Source organism: Zonotrichia leucophrys, chromosome 5 (assembly GCF_028769735.1).
Source record: "Zonotrichia leucophrys gambelii isolate GWCS_2022_RI chromosome 5, RI_Zleu_2.0, whole genome shotgun sequence".
NCBI classification, from domain to species: domain Eukaryota; kingdom Metazoa; phylum Chordata; class Aves; order Passeriformes; family Passerellidae; genus Zonotrichia; species Zonotrichia leucophrys.
Window position 1 is genome coordinate 27,457,989 of NC_088175.1, and position 18,976 is coordinate 27,476,964.

The 18,976-nt window shown below is 36.2% G+C and overlaps 1 protein-coding gene across 18 annotated transcripts in view; it reads left to right on the forward strand.

Moving 5' to 3' along the window:
• GPHN (gephyrin) overlaps nucleotides 1–18,976 on the forward strand; it is a 270,224-nt gene that overhangs the window by 130,926 nt on the left and 120,322 nt on the right. For 16 of the 18 annotated variants that reach the window (XM_064713503.1, XM_064713509.1, XM_064713512.1 and 13 more), the window contains exon 4: nucleotides 11,655–11,747. In XM_064713503.1, coding sequence (XP_064569573.1) covers nucleotides 11,655–11,747 — 93 coding nt within the window. Of the gene's footprint in view, nucleotides 1–1,454; nucleotides 1,596–11,654; nucleotides 11,748–18,976 lie in introns of those variants that run through there. The other 2 variants (XM_064713505.1, XM_064713508.1) reach the window with 2 other exon arrangements.

The following is an 18,976-nucleotide window of genomic DNA, read 5'->3' on the forward strand; positions in this document are numbered from 1 at the left end:
GCCTGGTTTAATAGATCCATACAGCAATTTTATTTGGATTAGGCTTGTAAAATGATTCTCCTTTTATGGTGCATTGATTGTAAGTTATCACAACTGGCAAACAAAGAGAAAAACTCAGTAAAGACAAAACTGTGGGGTTTTTGTTTTGTGATTTCACCTTGTTCTGGTAGTGGGAATAGTCATGGGCAGCTATGTAGTCTTCATAGAAATTTTATTTTAGTTCTTCCCTTGCTCTTCAGTCTGTGGCAATCTTGGGACTCCCAAGCCAAAACATTAATCAATCTCTAGGGCAGTCACTTTTTGCTTATCTCCAGAGTAATGATAATTAGTAGCAGGAAAGTATAATCTAGGCATGTGTACTCTATGAGAAAATGATAATGTCTGTATGACATGCTTGTTGCTGCTTTGATCTCAGCTCTCTGAATATTTGTGATGTGTAGTTCCTTTGATTTCTCTGTGTATTTTGATGAGGTTACCAGGTTGCTCTCTCTGGTTGAGCACACTAATGTTCACACATTTCACAATTCACATCTTCCTAAGAGATGATCAGGATGTATTGAATTGTTCATGATTGATGACAGTTTCCCACTGTTCATGCAGTGGAAAACCACTGTATTATGGTGGTTGCTTCTCCCCTTTTGAGCTCTTTAATTCTTACTTCTGCTTATTCCTTCTGCTGGTGTCTAGGAAAGTGGTGCATTTGGAAATAGTTGTCTCAGCCAGCTAGTAAAGCATATTGGCCCTAATAGCTGCTATTTTACCTATATATGGGCAGAATATCTGTTCTTCAGTCATCCAGGAGTCCTTCTTGAAGATCCAGAGTAACAAGAAAATTAGTCTTTCAATACTTATTCCAGATCTTATGTTTCTTTGTTTGAATTTTATGCTTTATATTTTTGATTTCATAAGGCCTTTATAATTTCTCTTCAAAGATCCAAGTTTTCTAGTTTGCTTCTTGTTGCACAGTGGGAATATCAAAAAGTTTGGCTGACTTCACATAATAATTGTTTAGGTGCCTTTCTGTCTCTGAGTAGACTCAAGGAATTTCATGTGGCCAAACCAAATTTTGTTAGATCTCTGGATAAACTTAGTATCTATATTGTATGGTATTTAGACATGTGTTGTAAGGTCACCTGGAGTTCTCTCTTTGCTTTCACCCAGCATTGTCTTAGTCTAATAGGATCCAGGGCTGTTTCAGCCTTCAGTGGAGTGATGCTGCAGTTGTTTGTGGGAGTCCTCAGGCCTTCTCCTGGATGGGAAAAGGCAAAGGTAACTGATCAGAGTGAGTCATTGTGGGAATGTACATGCAGACTCAAAGAAGAAAGGTTACTCATCAGTAACTGGTGTTCTTTGAGAGGTATAGTCTGCATGTACATTAGTCTCCTACCTGCTTTTCCCCTCTTTCTGAATCTCTTTCAGGTTTGATTGTGCATTTAAGAGGAACTGCAGTGGTGGCAGTGTGTCAATGCCTCAAGCAGGACGAGGGGAGGAGTGGGAGTGCCCCTCCCGGGACACTCCAGGGCAGGCCACAAGCCCACCCACTCTTAGAGTATATGTATGGACTAAGTGTCTCAAAGTACTGCAGCTGTTCATTGGTAGGTAAATTTTCTTTACTGTATTCTCACAGGTAAAGCAGTAGATTTTATTTTTAAAACCAATTTAATTCATTGACTCCATGGATCATATGCATGAGCAACACATGGGGGGATATTTATACCACAAACTGCATTACACTGAGTAGCTCCCTATCTCTCTAATGGTTTCATCTCTTGTCTTTCCCCCCATCCTAACCTTATTTAGATATTTAAATATCTTCATTCCATTCAATTTGTCATTTCTATTGAGAACTACATGAAAACTTGAGATCGTCTAAGTTGTAACATAATTTAAAAAATAAAATAATGTCGTTCACAATTGTAGCTAAGTGTGTGAAGTAACAGGTAAGATTGTATTTACTATTAGAAAATGAGGCTCCAAATGGAACTGGATCTATAAGAATCAGTTTTATTTATACTAGTGTATTGATCTTTAAAATTTCTTAGTTGCAGGAAAGTCAACATTTGAGTTTAAACATTTTTTCCACAGCTGACCTCATGTGTTTTTTTCTTTTTAATCATAGAAGCCTTGTAGTAATTTTCTAATTCACTGCACTTCCTGCCAGTTAAATAAGTAGACATGGGGTATAACCTAGCTTAAAGTGGAGATGTACTTGTCCCTACATGCAAATTCTGCAAATGATTATTTTCAAGTGAGTTGAGGGCTGTTACAGAAATACGATTCTGAGACATTTGTGCTGGGACTTCTCTGAGACCTGTCACCTTTGCAAATATGGTGGATGTGTTTTTACCAGTTCCTTAAGGTTGTAGCCTTAATGAGCCATTACTGTTGCCTTGGCAACTCAAAGAAATTTACAGTTGGTTTTCTATCACTTTGCCTTTTCCTTAAGATTGAGGTGTAATTTATCTGGGCTTATTTACAGCTTCTGGTCTGTGGGACATGAGATGCATGTGCTGTAGGTATTGGTACGCATACATAAAATAGTATGAAGAGCTCTAGTTTTACAAAGTAACTGATTTGTCTGTAATATCAAGCTGCCTTTGCACATTCTGAGAAGAAAACCCAAAGAATAGTTTTCTAAACAACCTTAGATGAACACTATATGTATGCAAAGGGGAAGAAAATGTGGGAAAGGCCATCTTGTTGTGCCCAATAATCTGAATTTTATGGCTCCAAAACCACGCGTGTATTCTTGTGATAACAGGTCTTTGAAGCACTGTTTTAATTTAAGAAAATTTTAAAAATGGAGAAAGTTTCTGTCTATCTGTAGTTAGTAAATAGTATTAGGTTCATTTATTTGGTTTTATACTTGTATAATCAAAAAAAAAACCCTCTCGAGATTCTCACTAGGAAAAGTGATACTGGCAAGGAGACATTATGTCTTTTCTTAAGTTTTTAATTGTTTTCAATTCTTAAGAAAATCAGAATTTTTATAACTCTGTAATATTTATTTTAGTGAGTAAATATTGTGTTTTAGAGAGATGGCTTTTATGCATGGCAGAAATGAGGCACATTGAGCTTTGGTGCTTTTGCTACTACATTTTTATTAGACAAAAATGAGCACATGCGCACATAGACCTACACTTACGTGTATATCTGCCAAACGCAGAGTCAACAGTAAAGGTCTTGGTAGACACAGACATGTTTGGAAAGTATCTAAGTTCCATCTCTTCCTCCAAGCATCTCTAGAAAGCTGTTATGCCAATCCTTTCCTGTGGGTAACCTTAACCTGGCTCTAGGAGGATCCAGTGGCACCAACATTAGGTGGGAGCAGATTTTTGTACAGAAGGAAAAGGGTCTTTGTGCCTTTGGGTGCATGAGGGTGCATGGTTTGTTCTGACCTAAATCTACTTGTAGTTTTTAATGCAATTTATTAAATCATACAACAACTCACTATTTTTCTTAATTATAGTATAGCTATATTTAGTATAGACATACTAAGACTAGTATGTCAAGGTAGGTAGCTTGAAATAAGAATCTTTCCTTTGTTTTTCTGAGAGGAAATCGACTTTGTACATGGCCTCAACTATCTTTACCTCTCTCCATCAAAATAATGAGAAATACTTTTGCCAGTCTCAGCTCTTAAAAGTGTTGGCTCTTCCAGTCATGATGGTTTGACCAGACACTTCAGTGTTTGCCCATCTCTCTGCTAGACTTCCCTTACCTGTTTGCATAGATGAACTCTGTTGATAACTGCACTTCAGAACCTACTTGTTTTTCCCCTCTGTTTTAGGGCTAATTACCTTGAATAGTAGGCTTTAGAAGACATGAAGTACTTTTTTAAAAAGTCTGTATTACAGACTGCATTGGTATGTTGAACCTTGAAATACTTGATAGCTGCAATTTACTTTAAATGGAAAATGCCTGTAATTAAATTTCCATTTAAAAAGTAAGCCATTTATAGAGTACATTTTTATTCCATTCCTCCTTTAGTTTTGCATTTCAATAAAATAGTTACATTTTTATGACGTCTTTTAATACATTAGCTTAGTATTTAAAAAAACAACTGCAACATAACTGTGATGCTGAAAACTGGAAATTCACCTGTAGGATCTTTGAAAGATGACTTACTGTGTTCTGTAAAATCTCAAAATTTGAAAAGCTGTATTTAGACACAGTAAGATACATAATTGCATTTCATTCAAGTCTCTTGACTACAGTAATTACACTGAACATATTCCTAACATTTCTCTTACTTTCTGCCTTCTGCTGGTGAGGAAAGGATAAAAGGAATGGAGGTAATAGAAAACAACACACATGTTTTCATGATGCTTTAATATTTAATTTTATGGAATTCTTAAATAATTTTGAAATTGAATTCTTGGAAAGTTGTTGCTCCACACATGAGTATCTTCAGGCCTCCACAATTCATGGAAGCTTTTGAACAATAAATAAAGGATTGTTAGCATAAGAAATAAAACCCTCACAAGAAGTAGGGCAAAAATATATGAAATTAATTCCAAGAATATGCTAACATTTTGAAGACCTTCCCTGCTTTTCAGACTTAATGTTGTACTCCACTCTTTACTTCGTTGCCTTTCTTTGTGGGTATTCGTGTTCTTGCATAGTCCCCAGTCTATATTTTAAAATAATGTACAAGCCATGATCCATAGAATAGAGAAGATTCAAATTCCTAAATAATACAATGAGGAACAAATGGGTTACTTCAACTTTTCATTCTTCTTTTCTTCTGCTTTGTGTGCTGTGACGTGAATTTCTGACTCATGTATGCTCTTTCCTGTCATAGAATCAGACTTAACTTTAGTGAGCTGGGCTCTGGGGTAGTCCAAGCTACATGACTAAGTAAAGATTGTAATGAGATCTTAATGTGCTAATTCTTATATTCCTGGAACTCAGTGCTTGAAACTGCATCCCATTTTCCTGGAAAATCTGTGTCTATGCTGAATTTCTCTTCTTAGATCTGTCTTGTCATATTGTCATTCATTATAGTTTCTTCATTGTGATGATGTTAAATCATCATACATGAAATTTATCTTGTACGCTCTTCAAGCTTGAGCCCAAAAAGTGTGAAAGAAAAATAGATTGATATTTATGATGGCTTTTCATATATGAATATTTTTTAATTTAACTTATTTGATCACTATTCATTTAAAAACATACTGTCCTATGTTTCTCCTTGCATTTAAAAATGTATTTTCCTAAAGTAAACAGGATTTGCTTGCAAATGCAGAATTTACATAATTTTACAAAGCTTGTAATTTTGAGATCCCCTCTGGAGAACACAGCTTCTCTATCTCTGAAGACTCTCAGTAGTTTGTCCTAGAACCCACAGTGATCTTTTAAGTCACCTGAAGTTGTTTTGAGAATACTTCTGGATAGTATGCATGTCTGTAAACCAGTTTATACCGACTTACCTATGTTTCAAAGTCCAATGTAAATAAATGTATATTTTTTCCATAGTTAAGATCCATATTTAACACTTATATTTGTTAAGCAGTTAAAATTTTTATATATTTTATGTACTGTATGGTTAGTGATGCACATAAGGTGAAATAACTTCACAATTGCACTGTGCTGGAAAAATCTAGCATGGGCCAAATGCCAAACATCTTTGTTAACTATGGAATTAAGAATTGTTTAACTAGTTTCAATACTGAATATAGAATGAAAGAATTTTATATGGATTCATTGGATTCATTATGAAATCCTGCCCTGTTTATACTGTTTTCAGTATTTTCCCTGTTCGTTCTGGATGTTTTAAATTATAACAGTGTACATGTCATGTTCTAGTGGCTATGGTATATGAAAATCTGTGTGCGGATTGAGAATTATTTTTACAAACCTTGTATTATGAAGTAAATTATGTATTGATCAGAAAAATGTATACGTTCTTATCTAAATGGTAAGCACCAGAATATTAACTTGAAGGAAGATATTCTAGTAATTTTGGAAGCATAAACATGTGGGAGTGTTACCACACTTTCACAGCAGTGATGGCGAAAATAGGACAATAAAAAAAAGGCATGACGTGCCATAGACTGTAGCATCATAGAAAAGGAAAAATCATCAGGACTTCAGCTTTTCTATGTAGGCATTTAATCTGATGCACAATGACCATTTTCATGTGCTTTGTAGTGCTTCTGCTCCCGTTAAGGCTCGTAGTCCCAATGTCTGTGTGAAAAACCACCAGACAGTAGTGCTAGGAGGACTGGAGGAGACTTGCAGCCTGTCTCAAGTTTAAATTTCTGGCTAAGATAAGTAATCCAGAAACCTTAGTTATCTTTAAAGATTAGGGCATTGTTCCTCTCGTTCCACAAAGGAATTCCTATTTGTTTTTCCAGTTCACTTACACAGAGATTAAAAATGGAGATATGAAATATCCCACTTCCCTGTCTATTGTAATTGTGTATCCTGTGATCAGGTTTCTTGTGCATCATGGTGAGACATTATCCCACAGAAATTATTAATGAAGAGGAGTTACTAGAAATACAACAATACCTAATGATAATCATGAAGCATTGCTGGACAACCCTACCAAATTAAAGCATAATGTATTTTCTCTCTCTTGAACGCTGTAGATCAAGGCAGGGTGTGGTATAGGGAAGAATCAGAGCCCTGGAACTAGTTTGAAATACAAAAGGAAATTACCAAAATTCTGTGGCTTGCTCATTGCAGTTTAGACTAATGGCAGGTTTTTGTCTTGGACTTGGAGATGCTTAAGTTACCTCCACAGAAGGAAATATGTCAGTGAGTGGTCAAGCAGTTCCCTGACTGAGATGTCAGGTGGCGCCACCAAAATGCATCTGTACAGCTTTTGGGCTTAGTGTATCCCGATGTGGTGGTGCCTTTATGATTTTGCAAATTAGTGTATCCTGATGTGGTGGTGCCTTTATGAATTTGTTCCTGCCAAATACATAGGGTCTCTGCACTGAGCTGTACCTGTAGGCTTTTTTTCCCTGAGGTAATGATCTTTATTGGTCTTTCAATCAATAAATTCACATGTGAAAGACTAAGAGAAAAAATGACGCAAGGTTTCTCTGCACTGGTAAAATTAACACTGGTCATGAGAAAATTCAAGCATCATAAACAGAGTTTTTGTTGAGTAGTGTTATAATTGAAGTAGTTTCAATACTGGGCAGTGCATAGGAACTCCAATGAGTAGTTCCATGTTGTGGGAGAGAGGGAGCTGATAGAAGCAAGAGCTCCTTGGAGCAAGAGATGGAAAGAGGTTGTTTGTTATACCTAAGGATTTCTTACTCATTTGAATGAGGGAAATTTAAATGTATTTGAGAGAGAAAATATGATCAATTGGGTAAAGAGGACAGGGAACTAGATCTAATCTAAAGCTTAAGGAGACAGCTGGCCTGACATTTTACTTCTGTGCATCAGAAAGACATAATTAATATAATTATTTTAGGACTTCAGTGAAATCTGAAATGGTTGCGTCCTTTTGAAATAAAATTTTTTGTGGAGGAACTGTCTGTAATGACTTCATTTCTGTTACAACTTGACCCTGGAAAATAACTAATAAAGCCTGCTTTAGAATACTAATTTTTAAAAGTATTAAGCTATTTATTGATTGGGGTTTTTCCCACCCTGGAGTTCTGTAGCTTTGTTCTGGCTTTTTAAAACTTGGTGGTAATTTTACTGGACTGTTTTCAGAGCCAGCTACTGTATTTTGTATCCATCAGCATCATTCCAATGGCTTGAATGAAATAATAGTGCTTTACATAATCTGTTGACCTAGCCATTTTCTCTCGAAAGCTTATCATCAGTGAAACAATAGAAGAGGAGAAATACGCATAAAAATATTAAATTAAATTTTCTTTGGTTGAAATGTTATATAATAATTTTGCATGCATGGCGTCAGTAAAGCCAAGTATCAGGTCACTTGCCTAGAGAAATCTTCATTTGAAGACAGAGAAAATTCATTTCCCTGCAAAGCCAGTACAGAATCTACCTGTTCTGAGTCCACAATTTGTTCATAATTGATGAGCGTGGGGCTTCCTTTTTTAGATACTTTTGCAGCAATGAGAATATTTCATGGGGACACAGTTTTTTGGGTTAGCAAGAAAATAAATAAGCTGAATATAAGCCTTGGGTATTTTTCCATGGTTTTAAAATATCTGAGTGATGAATTTGCACTTCTAAAGTACAATGAAACCCAAACTCACTGCCTTGTAGTTAAAGGTCTTCTACTTGAAAGCTTGAAAGTTTCTTTACTGTAACTAGAACTTGATTGAGAATTCTATCTAGGAGTCTGCCTAGGTACACTGATGCAGTAGCAGGAATAGGCACTTAATTTTTGCTCAGTTTAATTGAAGAGTTAGGATGCCAATTTCTTTAGTTTTTTGTAGGATATCACATGACTTTTTCTCCTCTCGTTAATGGAAGTATTACTGAACTGTAGCAAAATGAGAACAGAGGAAGGATCTATTTGCTTGTTAAAAGAAATTTAGCAGGTTTTATTTTATCCAAAGCTAAATTATGCTTTAAAAAAAAAACAAACCAAATACCGAAAATCTATCCATCCTGTTTTCTATAGGAAGATGTTTCCCTGACCATATTAATTTTTAAAATAAATACAATATTAAGGTCTAACTTTGCCGAAAACTGAGCTTCTCCAAACTGTTCTCTGAAATGTGTACCTATTTAAGTCAAGACAAATATGTTTCTAGATGATAGAGATGCCACCTATTTGAAAGAAATTTCCTAATGTGTAACTGTGTTATTGAAGCGAAGAATTTTAAGACCTAAAATTTTTACTACCATATTTCACATTTTTTTCAAAATGTAACACAAGAGCTATAGTTACTAGTCATTTATTTATGTACAACTTTGAGGCATTATCCTTGTTCCTTTCCCAAGCTTATTTGAAATGTTCATATAACAAACTTCTGGTATATTCACTTACAACCCTGTGAATTAGAGAGTTACTCTCCAAAGGGGTAAAGTGAAAAGATGAATGTGATTTTAATAAAGAAAAGAGAGAATGCAAAGAGGAAGTGGAAGTAATGAGTAAAGGAAGAAGAAATAAAGACAGAACCTTTGGTTTTGCCACTTCTTCTAGTAATCCTTGGATGTATTGGTGTGGTGGGGCTTGCAGTCAGACATAGGTTTATTCTAGCTGTAATTTTTAAGTGTCTGTGTATGATCCTTCTGTTACATGAGAATTACATAGCAGTACTAGGCCTGCAAAAATACAGCTGAGGATTACCTAAATTGGTTGTACTTTTTCAATTGTTCCAGACATTTTATTTTAAGCTTTTTAAACCACTATATTTCCCAGAGCTAATTTTGTGATAAATAATAAGCTTTAAGCCAACAATCTCCAAAACTATTCCTTCCTTCCCAATATAATGCTCCCAAAACTTAAATTTGTCCTTAGCATTTTCAAATAATGTTGTTTCTTTGCTAGAGTATGGATAACTCTCTCAATAATTGATATGATCTCTGCAGATGATACTTTACTGTGTAATGAGTGTACTTAAGGTAACACAGTGAATTTTGCACTCCAGGCAGAGATGCTTCTGCTGTGCTGGCCCACAGTCGAGTATGAAGGATAAGTGAGATAATCACATTAACATTAAATAAGTCTTCTGCTTATGTCAAATTTTTGTCACAGTTTGAAACCTAGTTTAAAAAGTCATTTTTTTGAATGAATATATTAAATCAAATTAAACACTTTTCTAGTGTCATGATTTTTCCAGAACTGTAAGTCATTGCATTTAAATGACAGATTTCTCAGTCCAGCTTTGGAATGGGTATACACACTCCTGTTGAGTTATTAGGGGAATGTAGGAAAGATGATTATAGATCATCACCTGCTGCATCAAGTGCATTATTGAATCTTTGGGTAGTTAGGCTTACAGATACATGATTCTTGGTTTTTTCAGGCTATGAAAAAGTGCAGCATGCAAACCAAAGTTACTGTTACAAGAATCAATTATGTAATCCAAATTAAATTTACATACTCTATTAATGTGTATCAAAGAATATTATATTTATATATCAAAATAAACAACAGTAGAAATTAATAACTGTGAGTTCTTGTTTTCCAATTGTGGTGGTTTGACCAGGAAGAAGTGGGAATTCTGGGAAGCTGTGGTCAAACCAATGAAGGTTTTGAGTTTGAGACTGGCACCTGGTGTAGCCAGTGGGGTTTGGACACACCTCCGAGAATACACAGGGGTTAAAAAGCAGGGCACTGCCCCTGGCAGGCTCTCTTGGGACGTCGCGGCGAAGAGGTCAGATCTCCCTCCCCCGTCCAGCCGCTGCTGCTGGGCGGGGGAGGGGCAGCCACGTGGTAGGCCCGGGGCCTGGACAGAGATGGGAGGTGAGGAGGCCTCGAGGATGGAAGGGTGGAAGACCCCAGGGAGTCAGCCCTCGGGCAGCCATTCCCCCCCCCAGGAGGGAGAGAGAGAGAGAGAGCCGGCGACACCGAATGTGATAGCAGCCGGCCCAGGAGGAGAAGGGGGGGGGAAGAGTGCCCGGCCGGAGCGGCAGCGTGTGTGGGAGTGCCCCAGCTCCGGGACAGAGACTGAAAGTTTTAACTTCTTTCTTTCATGATTGGGGCCTTGCAAAAATGCTAATCCTCCTCGAAGCTGAATAAGAAGGGAGATAAGAGATGAGATGAGACAAGGACCTGGCCCGAAGAACATGGAGATGATTGAATGGGGAGAGATGATTTGGAGTGGCCTTTTGGCTGGACTTTTCTTGTGGCCATGGACTCAGTTGTTCCTGTGACACAGAGACTGCACTTAGGGGGAAGCAGTGGCTCAGAACCAGGAGGGTTCATCGTGAGGACCCCCCGGCCCCAGGGGGTTGGAAAAATATGGGGGGGACAGATGTCCCAAAGCAGAGACTGTGCCTTTTTGGAGTGAGACAAGGCATCCTTGAAAGACAACCCTAAAAGCAGCTCTGATCCATGCACAGTGGTGAGAGCACTGGGCATGGAAGGAAGATGTCACAAGCGGCAAAAGGACTTTTTCCGGGCGGTGCCGAAGTGACAGAGAGGCACACGAGGTTTCAGTGTGTTTCCAGGGGAAGCCTATGGAACAAGAAGGACTCCTTTCCTCTTCATGAACTGAAGTTTGAGTATACTAAAGTGTCATGCCAGGCTGGGCAGTTGGTGTTTTGGGAGAATGTATCGGATTGGGAAAGTCAGGTAGTGGGGAGGAGGAAAGTGGTTTTTGTAAGGTTTTCAATTTTTTTTTTCTTTTCCTTATGGTTTTTCCCTATTTCCCTGTAGTTTAGGTAATAAAGTGTTCTTTATGTTTAAGCTAAAGCCTGTTTTGCTTATTCCTGGTCACATCTCACAGCAGACACCAGGGTGAGGGCATTTTCATGGGGGGCACTGGCTCTGTGCCAGGCTCAAACCATGACACCAATTCAGGTCAAGAGATAGAGAACTGGATTTCAGTTTCCATATGCAAAATAATATTTTGTAGATACTTGCATTGTTCTGTCTTATCTTGATTATAAATATTGGTTTAAAATCTTTGTATAAAAAGCCATGAGTGGTTTATAATTCCCCATATTGTGTGTGTCTCTGTTTTAAGACATTTCAAGTCTTCAGGTATTATCTGATAAAACCATTTCTTGCTGGATCTGACAGGATTCATGTTCTCTTTCAGGAGACGCTGATAGATTGGTGTGATGAAAAGGAACTTAATTTGATTTTAACAACGGGAGGAACAGGGTTTGCACCGCGAGATGTCACTCCAGAGGTGAGATAGTCCTGGAATAGAAAAATCTGCCCTTTGGTGCAAAAATGCATGAGTCTGGAGGAGGGGAGGTATTTTTTGTTTTTTGTTTTTTTTTAATTTTCTCTGTAACTTTTCTTTGCAGTATCTGTGGATGGGTCAAGTGCTACACAACTTGTAATCAGAAAAAAGTAATAGAAAATATAGCACAAGAGAATTAGAATTACTCTGACCTTGGGTTCTTGACCCAAAACAATTTTCAAACTAAAATGTGGTACAGTTTAATGGTTTTGCAGTCCTCTCACAAAACAAAATTCTAATGGCTTTGTGGCATCATTTTCCTTAGCACTGCAGTACAACACTGCTAAGCAAAATTTTGTGTGGCTTTTGTTGTGTCTTGTGCAAGGAAGAGTGGCATAAGAGAGATGGATCTGGTTGTCAGAAAAATCTAAACAGGCACAGAGGTGGAGGTAATGCACCAGTAAATGTTGCTCAGGAAATTTGCCTACGTTACACTTACATGAAGCTAAAGTAAGGGGGGAAAAATGAGAAACTTAACCTAACCTGACCGAATGGCCATGAGTTGTCATGTGAAATGACTGTGTGATTGTTCTTGTAGTATTTTGTTATTTAATGTTCCAAATTAGGTTAACATGAACTTTGAAAATCACATCTTTCATTTGGTTTAATTTTGTTCACTAACGGGCAGAACTAAGATTGAGTGAGTTGTGTTTATTTGCACAATTAAACATACCTAGATTTCTTTTAAGTACTCATGTATGTTTTCAATTTCTTAGACTCTCCAGTTGATTTGAGTTCTTTATAGTGTATCTACAATGCTTTTTACTTACAAGTGTGTTTTGTCACATGCCTGAAGTTCATTTTTTTTTCCATTAGGAATTTAAAAACCTTTTTTAATTTATTGTATAACATTTGTGTAACTAGAGAAACATGTACACAAAATGCTCCTGTTCATTACTTCTGATGGAAATAGAAACCTTGAGTAACCAGAGTAACTAAAACCTGGGGGGTTGTCAGTGTATCAGGAAATGGGAACAATGTTAAGATGAACACAGTGTGTCACATAATGAAAATTGGTTTGCAGATTATTCCCTTTGCTAAAGGCACCACAAGTGAAAAGTGAGTTGGTTAAATTTGTCTCTTTCTTGCAAACTAACATAATGCTTTTGAAGGTTGTGTAACCAGGACTGGGTAGAAGGAGGGATGAATTTCTGCTTCACTTTTCCTTTGTGCAGGGTCAAGCCTGGGCAGCAGTGCCAGACGAAGCATTGTAGCCAGTGCAGAAAATTAGCTACAGATTCTCAAGCAGCATATGGCACAAAAAATAAACAAATGAGAACTCTATGCACAAGCACCCAGTATATTCTTTACTCTGCATTGCTGTTACTCATACTAATTAATACAGATAGGGATGTTTTTTCATCAGTTTGGTTGAGTAAGCCATTCTGATAGTTATCTAAATTGTTACTGTCTCTGTATAATAAAAACACATTGATATAAAAATCATTAATAACTTGTACTGAAGAAAATCTGTGTTGTTTTTCACTTAGTTAAATTGGATTAAGTCTAATCTCAGTGGAGATATAGAATCCCAGGTTATTAAAAAATTGTGATGACAAACATTGTTCCTATGATAGGATTTATTACATCATTCAGTCAAACAAATTATTTTAAAGGAAGAAAATTAGTTTGCCAGGATGTGTCATACCAAAAACATACTAAGAAGCCTAAGTTTTGTCCCCATATTTTATGTCTTTTGTGTCAATGAGAAAACCCAAAATGGGAAATTCATTATGTCAACGTGAAATGTGCAATAACAAGCCTTTAGGAAGACTTGCATTTATGTAGAAATTGGTTTTCAACCTTTGTGTGTATGGTATTGGTTCAGCACGCTCTCATCACTGAGCTGGCAATGAAAGGATGTGGTCATGGTATTATGCTATAGAGATGTCACCTTTGAGATGTTAATTTAAAACTTTTAAGAATTGAATTTGATACTGGAAAATGTTTTACTATTTTTCCTTAGAATAGATACAGTATTCTGTTGAATCATACTTCCACTGGTATGTTTCAGTCCTACTTCTCCTTAATTCCCCTGTACTTTGGATTAGAAAGCAGGTTACTCTGTTTCTTTTCTATAGTTATATAATTGTAGATACACAATAAATGTAGTTCCCAATAATAATGCAACCCAAAGACTTAATGTTAATTGACTTTTGTAATTATTGATAAAAATGAAACTAAGTGCCTAGCATAATGTAGCTAAAATTGCTTCTTGCTATCTCAGAAATATGTAATTAAGCATCCCAAAAAATTGGTAGTTTCCCCACTCACTTTGCCTTTTGAACACTGTATCAGAACCATTCCAGGTTGTTTCAGTCATGTGTAGTAACAATTTTTCTTGCAATGGACTAGAAAATTTAGGAATATTCACCATATGTGATTTTCCTTGCCTGTCTCTGATCCGTAAATGTATAGCCTCAGTCTAGTTGGTGTGTGGAGAGGAGCTTTTGAAATGGTTCCTACGATTCACATTTTGAGGGGCGAAGGTCCATTTGCTTCAGCAGTGTGAATATCCTTCACTTTCTTGGCTGCACAAGTAGAAGTGGTGAAGTGTTTGTGGATATTTAAAAAACCAAATTCACTCAACGGGTGGCTGAATTTGAGAGTAAGTGTGTTATAGGCATTACTAGTGAATCCTGGAATTCTTAACTGTTATGGCAGTTGGTGGTAGTTTGCATTTGTACTAAAGCTGAAGTGTAAGCCTAATTTGGTAGATACACTTTTTTTTTTACAAGGTAATTTTGCATCTAATTTATGGGAATAGCGCTTAAATCTCTGCTGGAGTTTGCTCATACAGTCTGCTTGTTGATTTTAAAAGTGTTTGTACTGGACAGAGATCCAAGTATGGCCCAAGTTTATTTAGGGAACTTTCATTTTGTATTTCCAGATGCATACATTTATTTCTTGGAACTACAACACTTCAGTGGTAGTTCTTACAGAATGTTGATAACAGTATACATTAACTTTTGTGAAAAAAATTAAGGAATTTTGCAGCATTTTTATCAATCACTAAGGTACCCTTCTGCAATATTAATGTATTTTCTCTGTTGCTGTTGCTCAGTACAAAGGGAAAGAAAAAATCTTATGTATATGGGTGCTCTGCTCAGTTTTCTGTCTTCTATATTTTTACATTTATTCTTTTGCAAAACTGTACATTCAAAAAATTCACTTGTCTGTCTGCTAACAGTCTTCTAGCTGTTTTCTTATCCTTTGTCTCTAGTATGATTCTGTGCAAGTCTTGTTTGCCCATCTATGAGATTTTATGTACTTAGATAATAGCAGTGGAAATCAATGTATTGTCCTCAGCTGATGATAGACATTCTTGAGCTGTGTCACAGTGTGTATTCACAAGTAGTTCATCCACACTGCAGGTAGTTTTGAGCCCTAAGATTTTAAGATAATACTTTATAAAAAACACAGAAGAGCTGTTTTCCAGCATGTAACACTAGATGGATGTTTCCTTACAGTCATTTTGAGTGTTCTGGAAAAGTTGTGAATCTTCTTTCAGTTCTTGTTTATATTCTTCAATATTTATGGACTGGTTTAAAATGTATTTAGACACATACTTGTTTTCATTTAGTCTGAAAATATATGCGTACTTATTTATTCTTTCATCAGAGTTCTGTAAGAACTCATGAAAAGAAATCATTGTTGTCTGGAACTCCCTTCTGTTTGTCAATGTTTCTGAAAAATCATGCTCAGGATAAACAAATACTCCAAACATACCACACAGAAGCCATATTTGGATAGAAGAAAGTCTCAATTCTTCTGTAGTATGTCTTTTTATATTCAGTTCAAAATTGCATTAGCATTTTTATAATTATTGCCAAATGCAAATTCTCTATCATTTGACTCTTCCCCATTCCCTAAGGTATCTCTCATGGATTTTTTCTTAAAATTACATTTTACTTCTGCAGACTATTTTAATATATATATTCTTCCATTCCTCTGTCTCAAGTAATATTGGAAACCCTCTTGACCTCTATTATAATTTTCAGGTTTTATGTGTTTTGTTTTTCTGTTTGTTCGCTTCCACTTTAACTTTGTTAATGAAATGAGATACTTATGACACAATGGGATTGTCATGTTGTATCCATACTCTCACAGCAACACATTCCATCTAAGTAACCCAAATCCACTGAGACTTAAACTTTTCAAATAACATTTTCCATTCAATAGGAGCAACTTAAACTAGAAATAATATAGTAGATTTTTGTTCTCCCTAGTTCAAATACTGCCTTTCCAGAGCAGCAGGATTTCTAGTATTGTTTATTGTGGATATAGGACTACTTCTGTTCTTCCTCAGCAATGTTTTATTACTGGCACTGGGCCAAAAGCAAATAATTTCTATTGTACAAACTGTCACTTCAGGATGGCTCCATAGAGTGGAGGAATGAAGCCTTCATCTCACATGGGACATAAGTAATTTTATGGTAGGAATAATATGAAATTGTACAACCTCTAATAACCCAGGCTAATGTTTCAGTTTTTCACCCTTCAGTATTCCAGGTACCCTCCAATTTAATAGCTATTTTAAGAAAATATTTCTGTAGTCTCTTTTAAAACTGTAGCTTTTCATATCTCTTAATAGAGGTCTTGCTCTGAGTTAAGTTTGATTTCTGTGGTGAGCTATTGTATAACAACATGTGCTGTGTATGGATGACATCTGACCTTTTGAGGCCTTCATAGTTCTTAGGAAATTGTTTCCAGCCCAGCTTGCTTCTGGAGGGTTGGCATTACAAAACCTTTCTACGTGCATCTTATCAAACAAAGGTACTTAAATGGAGCAGATTGCTCTCTGACAGACCCTTCCAAATTCTCTGCTACTCTTTTGGAAGTTTATCAGCAACTCTGTAAAGTACCATCCGCTTTTACTCAGTCCTCCAGGCAGTTCCTAGCTTATATGGTTAGGTCTTTATCTCATCTGCTTTTATTTTTCAATAAAATTTATTATTTGATATGCTGTATTTGGTGTTATAAAATTCAAATATATTTATGTGCCATAATGCTTCAATTTAAAATTATATGTTTAGATTTTTAATCTTTCTTGGAAGGCATGAGATTATAGCAAAATTTATATGTTTAGTTGCAGAACAGTTTTCACTAAACATCTATTACCAGTTTCTTTGAGAAGCAGCAGTATACAAATTATTTGCACCACACGACACACTGTCAGTTTATAGAAGTACCTGTGTCTTGAGAAATTCCACTCTGATTTAGCTGACTTACAAAGGACTGAAGAGTGCTTTCTCTCTTCTCTTCTCTTCTCTTCTCTTCTCTTCTCTTCTCTTCTCTTCTCTTCTCTTCTCTTCTCTTCTCTTCTCTTCTCTTCTCTTCTCTTCTCTTCTCTTCTCTTCTCTTCTCTTCTCTTCTCTTCTCGGTAGCACACCCTCATCACTGAAGGGCTTGGTTGTGCTATCATCAACTGCAGTGTCTGCATGGAAACACCTGCGAGCTGCTCAGACTCCTTTAATGAGAAATGTGAGGGGCAAGAAAGGCAGATTCCATTTCAGCTCCATTACTCAGCCATCAGAGGTCATCCAAAAAATAAGACCATCAAAAAAAACCAGATAATACTTGTCTGTATATGGGATTGATGTGTCTAAAATGCAAAGCTGCATATTTTTATTGACATTCCTTTTACAAAGTTGCAACTGCCACCATGGATATAGAAAAAGGTAAAAACAAATATGATGGTAGAAATATGAAGGTAAAAAGAGAGATGATTTCTGTGAGAGTTGCACTACTCAGTCTGTTTAGTTTATCATGAAGAACACTGATAAATAACTTTGATTTTGCCTGTACTTTCTTTGGGAAATAGTGTACAATACTAAAGGCTTTGTAAGGTACCAAAGGCTTTCTTTACCTACTAAAGAGAATTGTAAAGTAGCTGATAATAGAAATTTTGAGCCAGGAAAATCTAAAAAAATCGTCATAATGAAAGGCTTTATGTGTTTGGGTTAGGGTTTGTTGGTTTAAGAGATTAATCACACAAGCAAATTCCTAAAGAACTGCTTTCTTCATTTTAATTCTGTCAAATCAAAAGAGTTGGCTAGTGGGAGAAATGTCTTATAAAACTCAAGTTATCTTGTACTTCTTGTAGAAATCATAGATGATGTTAAATGAATCATCCTGCACTTACAGCCTTATGTTCGGTATATGTTAGATGAGAAGATAGTTTGAATCAAATGGATCCTGAAATTAGTAATGAAACTATTTTATTTCCTGAATTCAAAAGGAATTCATGAACTGCTTTTGTCTCTTTTTGAAAATGTGAAACCCTGATAATATTGGCTGAAAATGCTGGGGCAAATATCTTTTTAATTACTTAACTAATCTATTAACCTTCTGTGTAAAGTTGTCTGACTATCAAATGATAAAGGTAATGCTAATAGAATTCCATTAAGCCTTTGGTTATTTTTGCTCATTTGAGGATCAGCTTTTATTTGCCTTTTTTTAAAGTGTCCTTAATACTTTTGAATCGCAAATAGAGGCTGTGTTTTTTGACTTTGAAACATGTAGGAAATATTTGCGAGCTCTGCTGAAAAGACCAGTAAAACAGTAGTAAGGAATTTACTCATTTTACATTTCTCATAAAATGAGAAACAAAGCCACTGTAATGAGCCTGGAAATCTCAACTTTTTTTTTTAATTTTGGAATTAAAGGGTTTTTTTCCAAGGTAATTTAGGAATGGCAGTTGGAAGAAGGCTGGCATGTCCCGAGAGTGGGCAAATGGTTCCTGCATGAGCGAGCCCAGTACTTCCAAAAGTACCCCCAGATGAACAATATGATTATGGTGTGCTTTTTGCACACCATAAAGAGAAGGGTTTTCCCCCTCTTGGTTTTACTGATGCCTTTTAGCTGTGTTTTCACTGTAGAGCCCACAGCTCATGTGGACATTTCTCTATTAGTTTAAATGAACTGGCTTGTCTACTATTAGCAGTGTAGCCACAACAGTGAATGTATCTTGCAGTCCTTTCTGTAACTGGGGAAGAAAAATAGGCCTGCCATAGGACTTCTGCATAATGAAATTTTCAAATTGGAACTTTTGGAATTTTTTTTCCTCTTAGGCATTTTTAGAAATAGTTTCCATTAAAGCATGGCTTCGGAGCAGATAATAGGAAACTGAACAAAATTAAGCATCAAGTTCAAGCAAAATAATCCTGAAA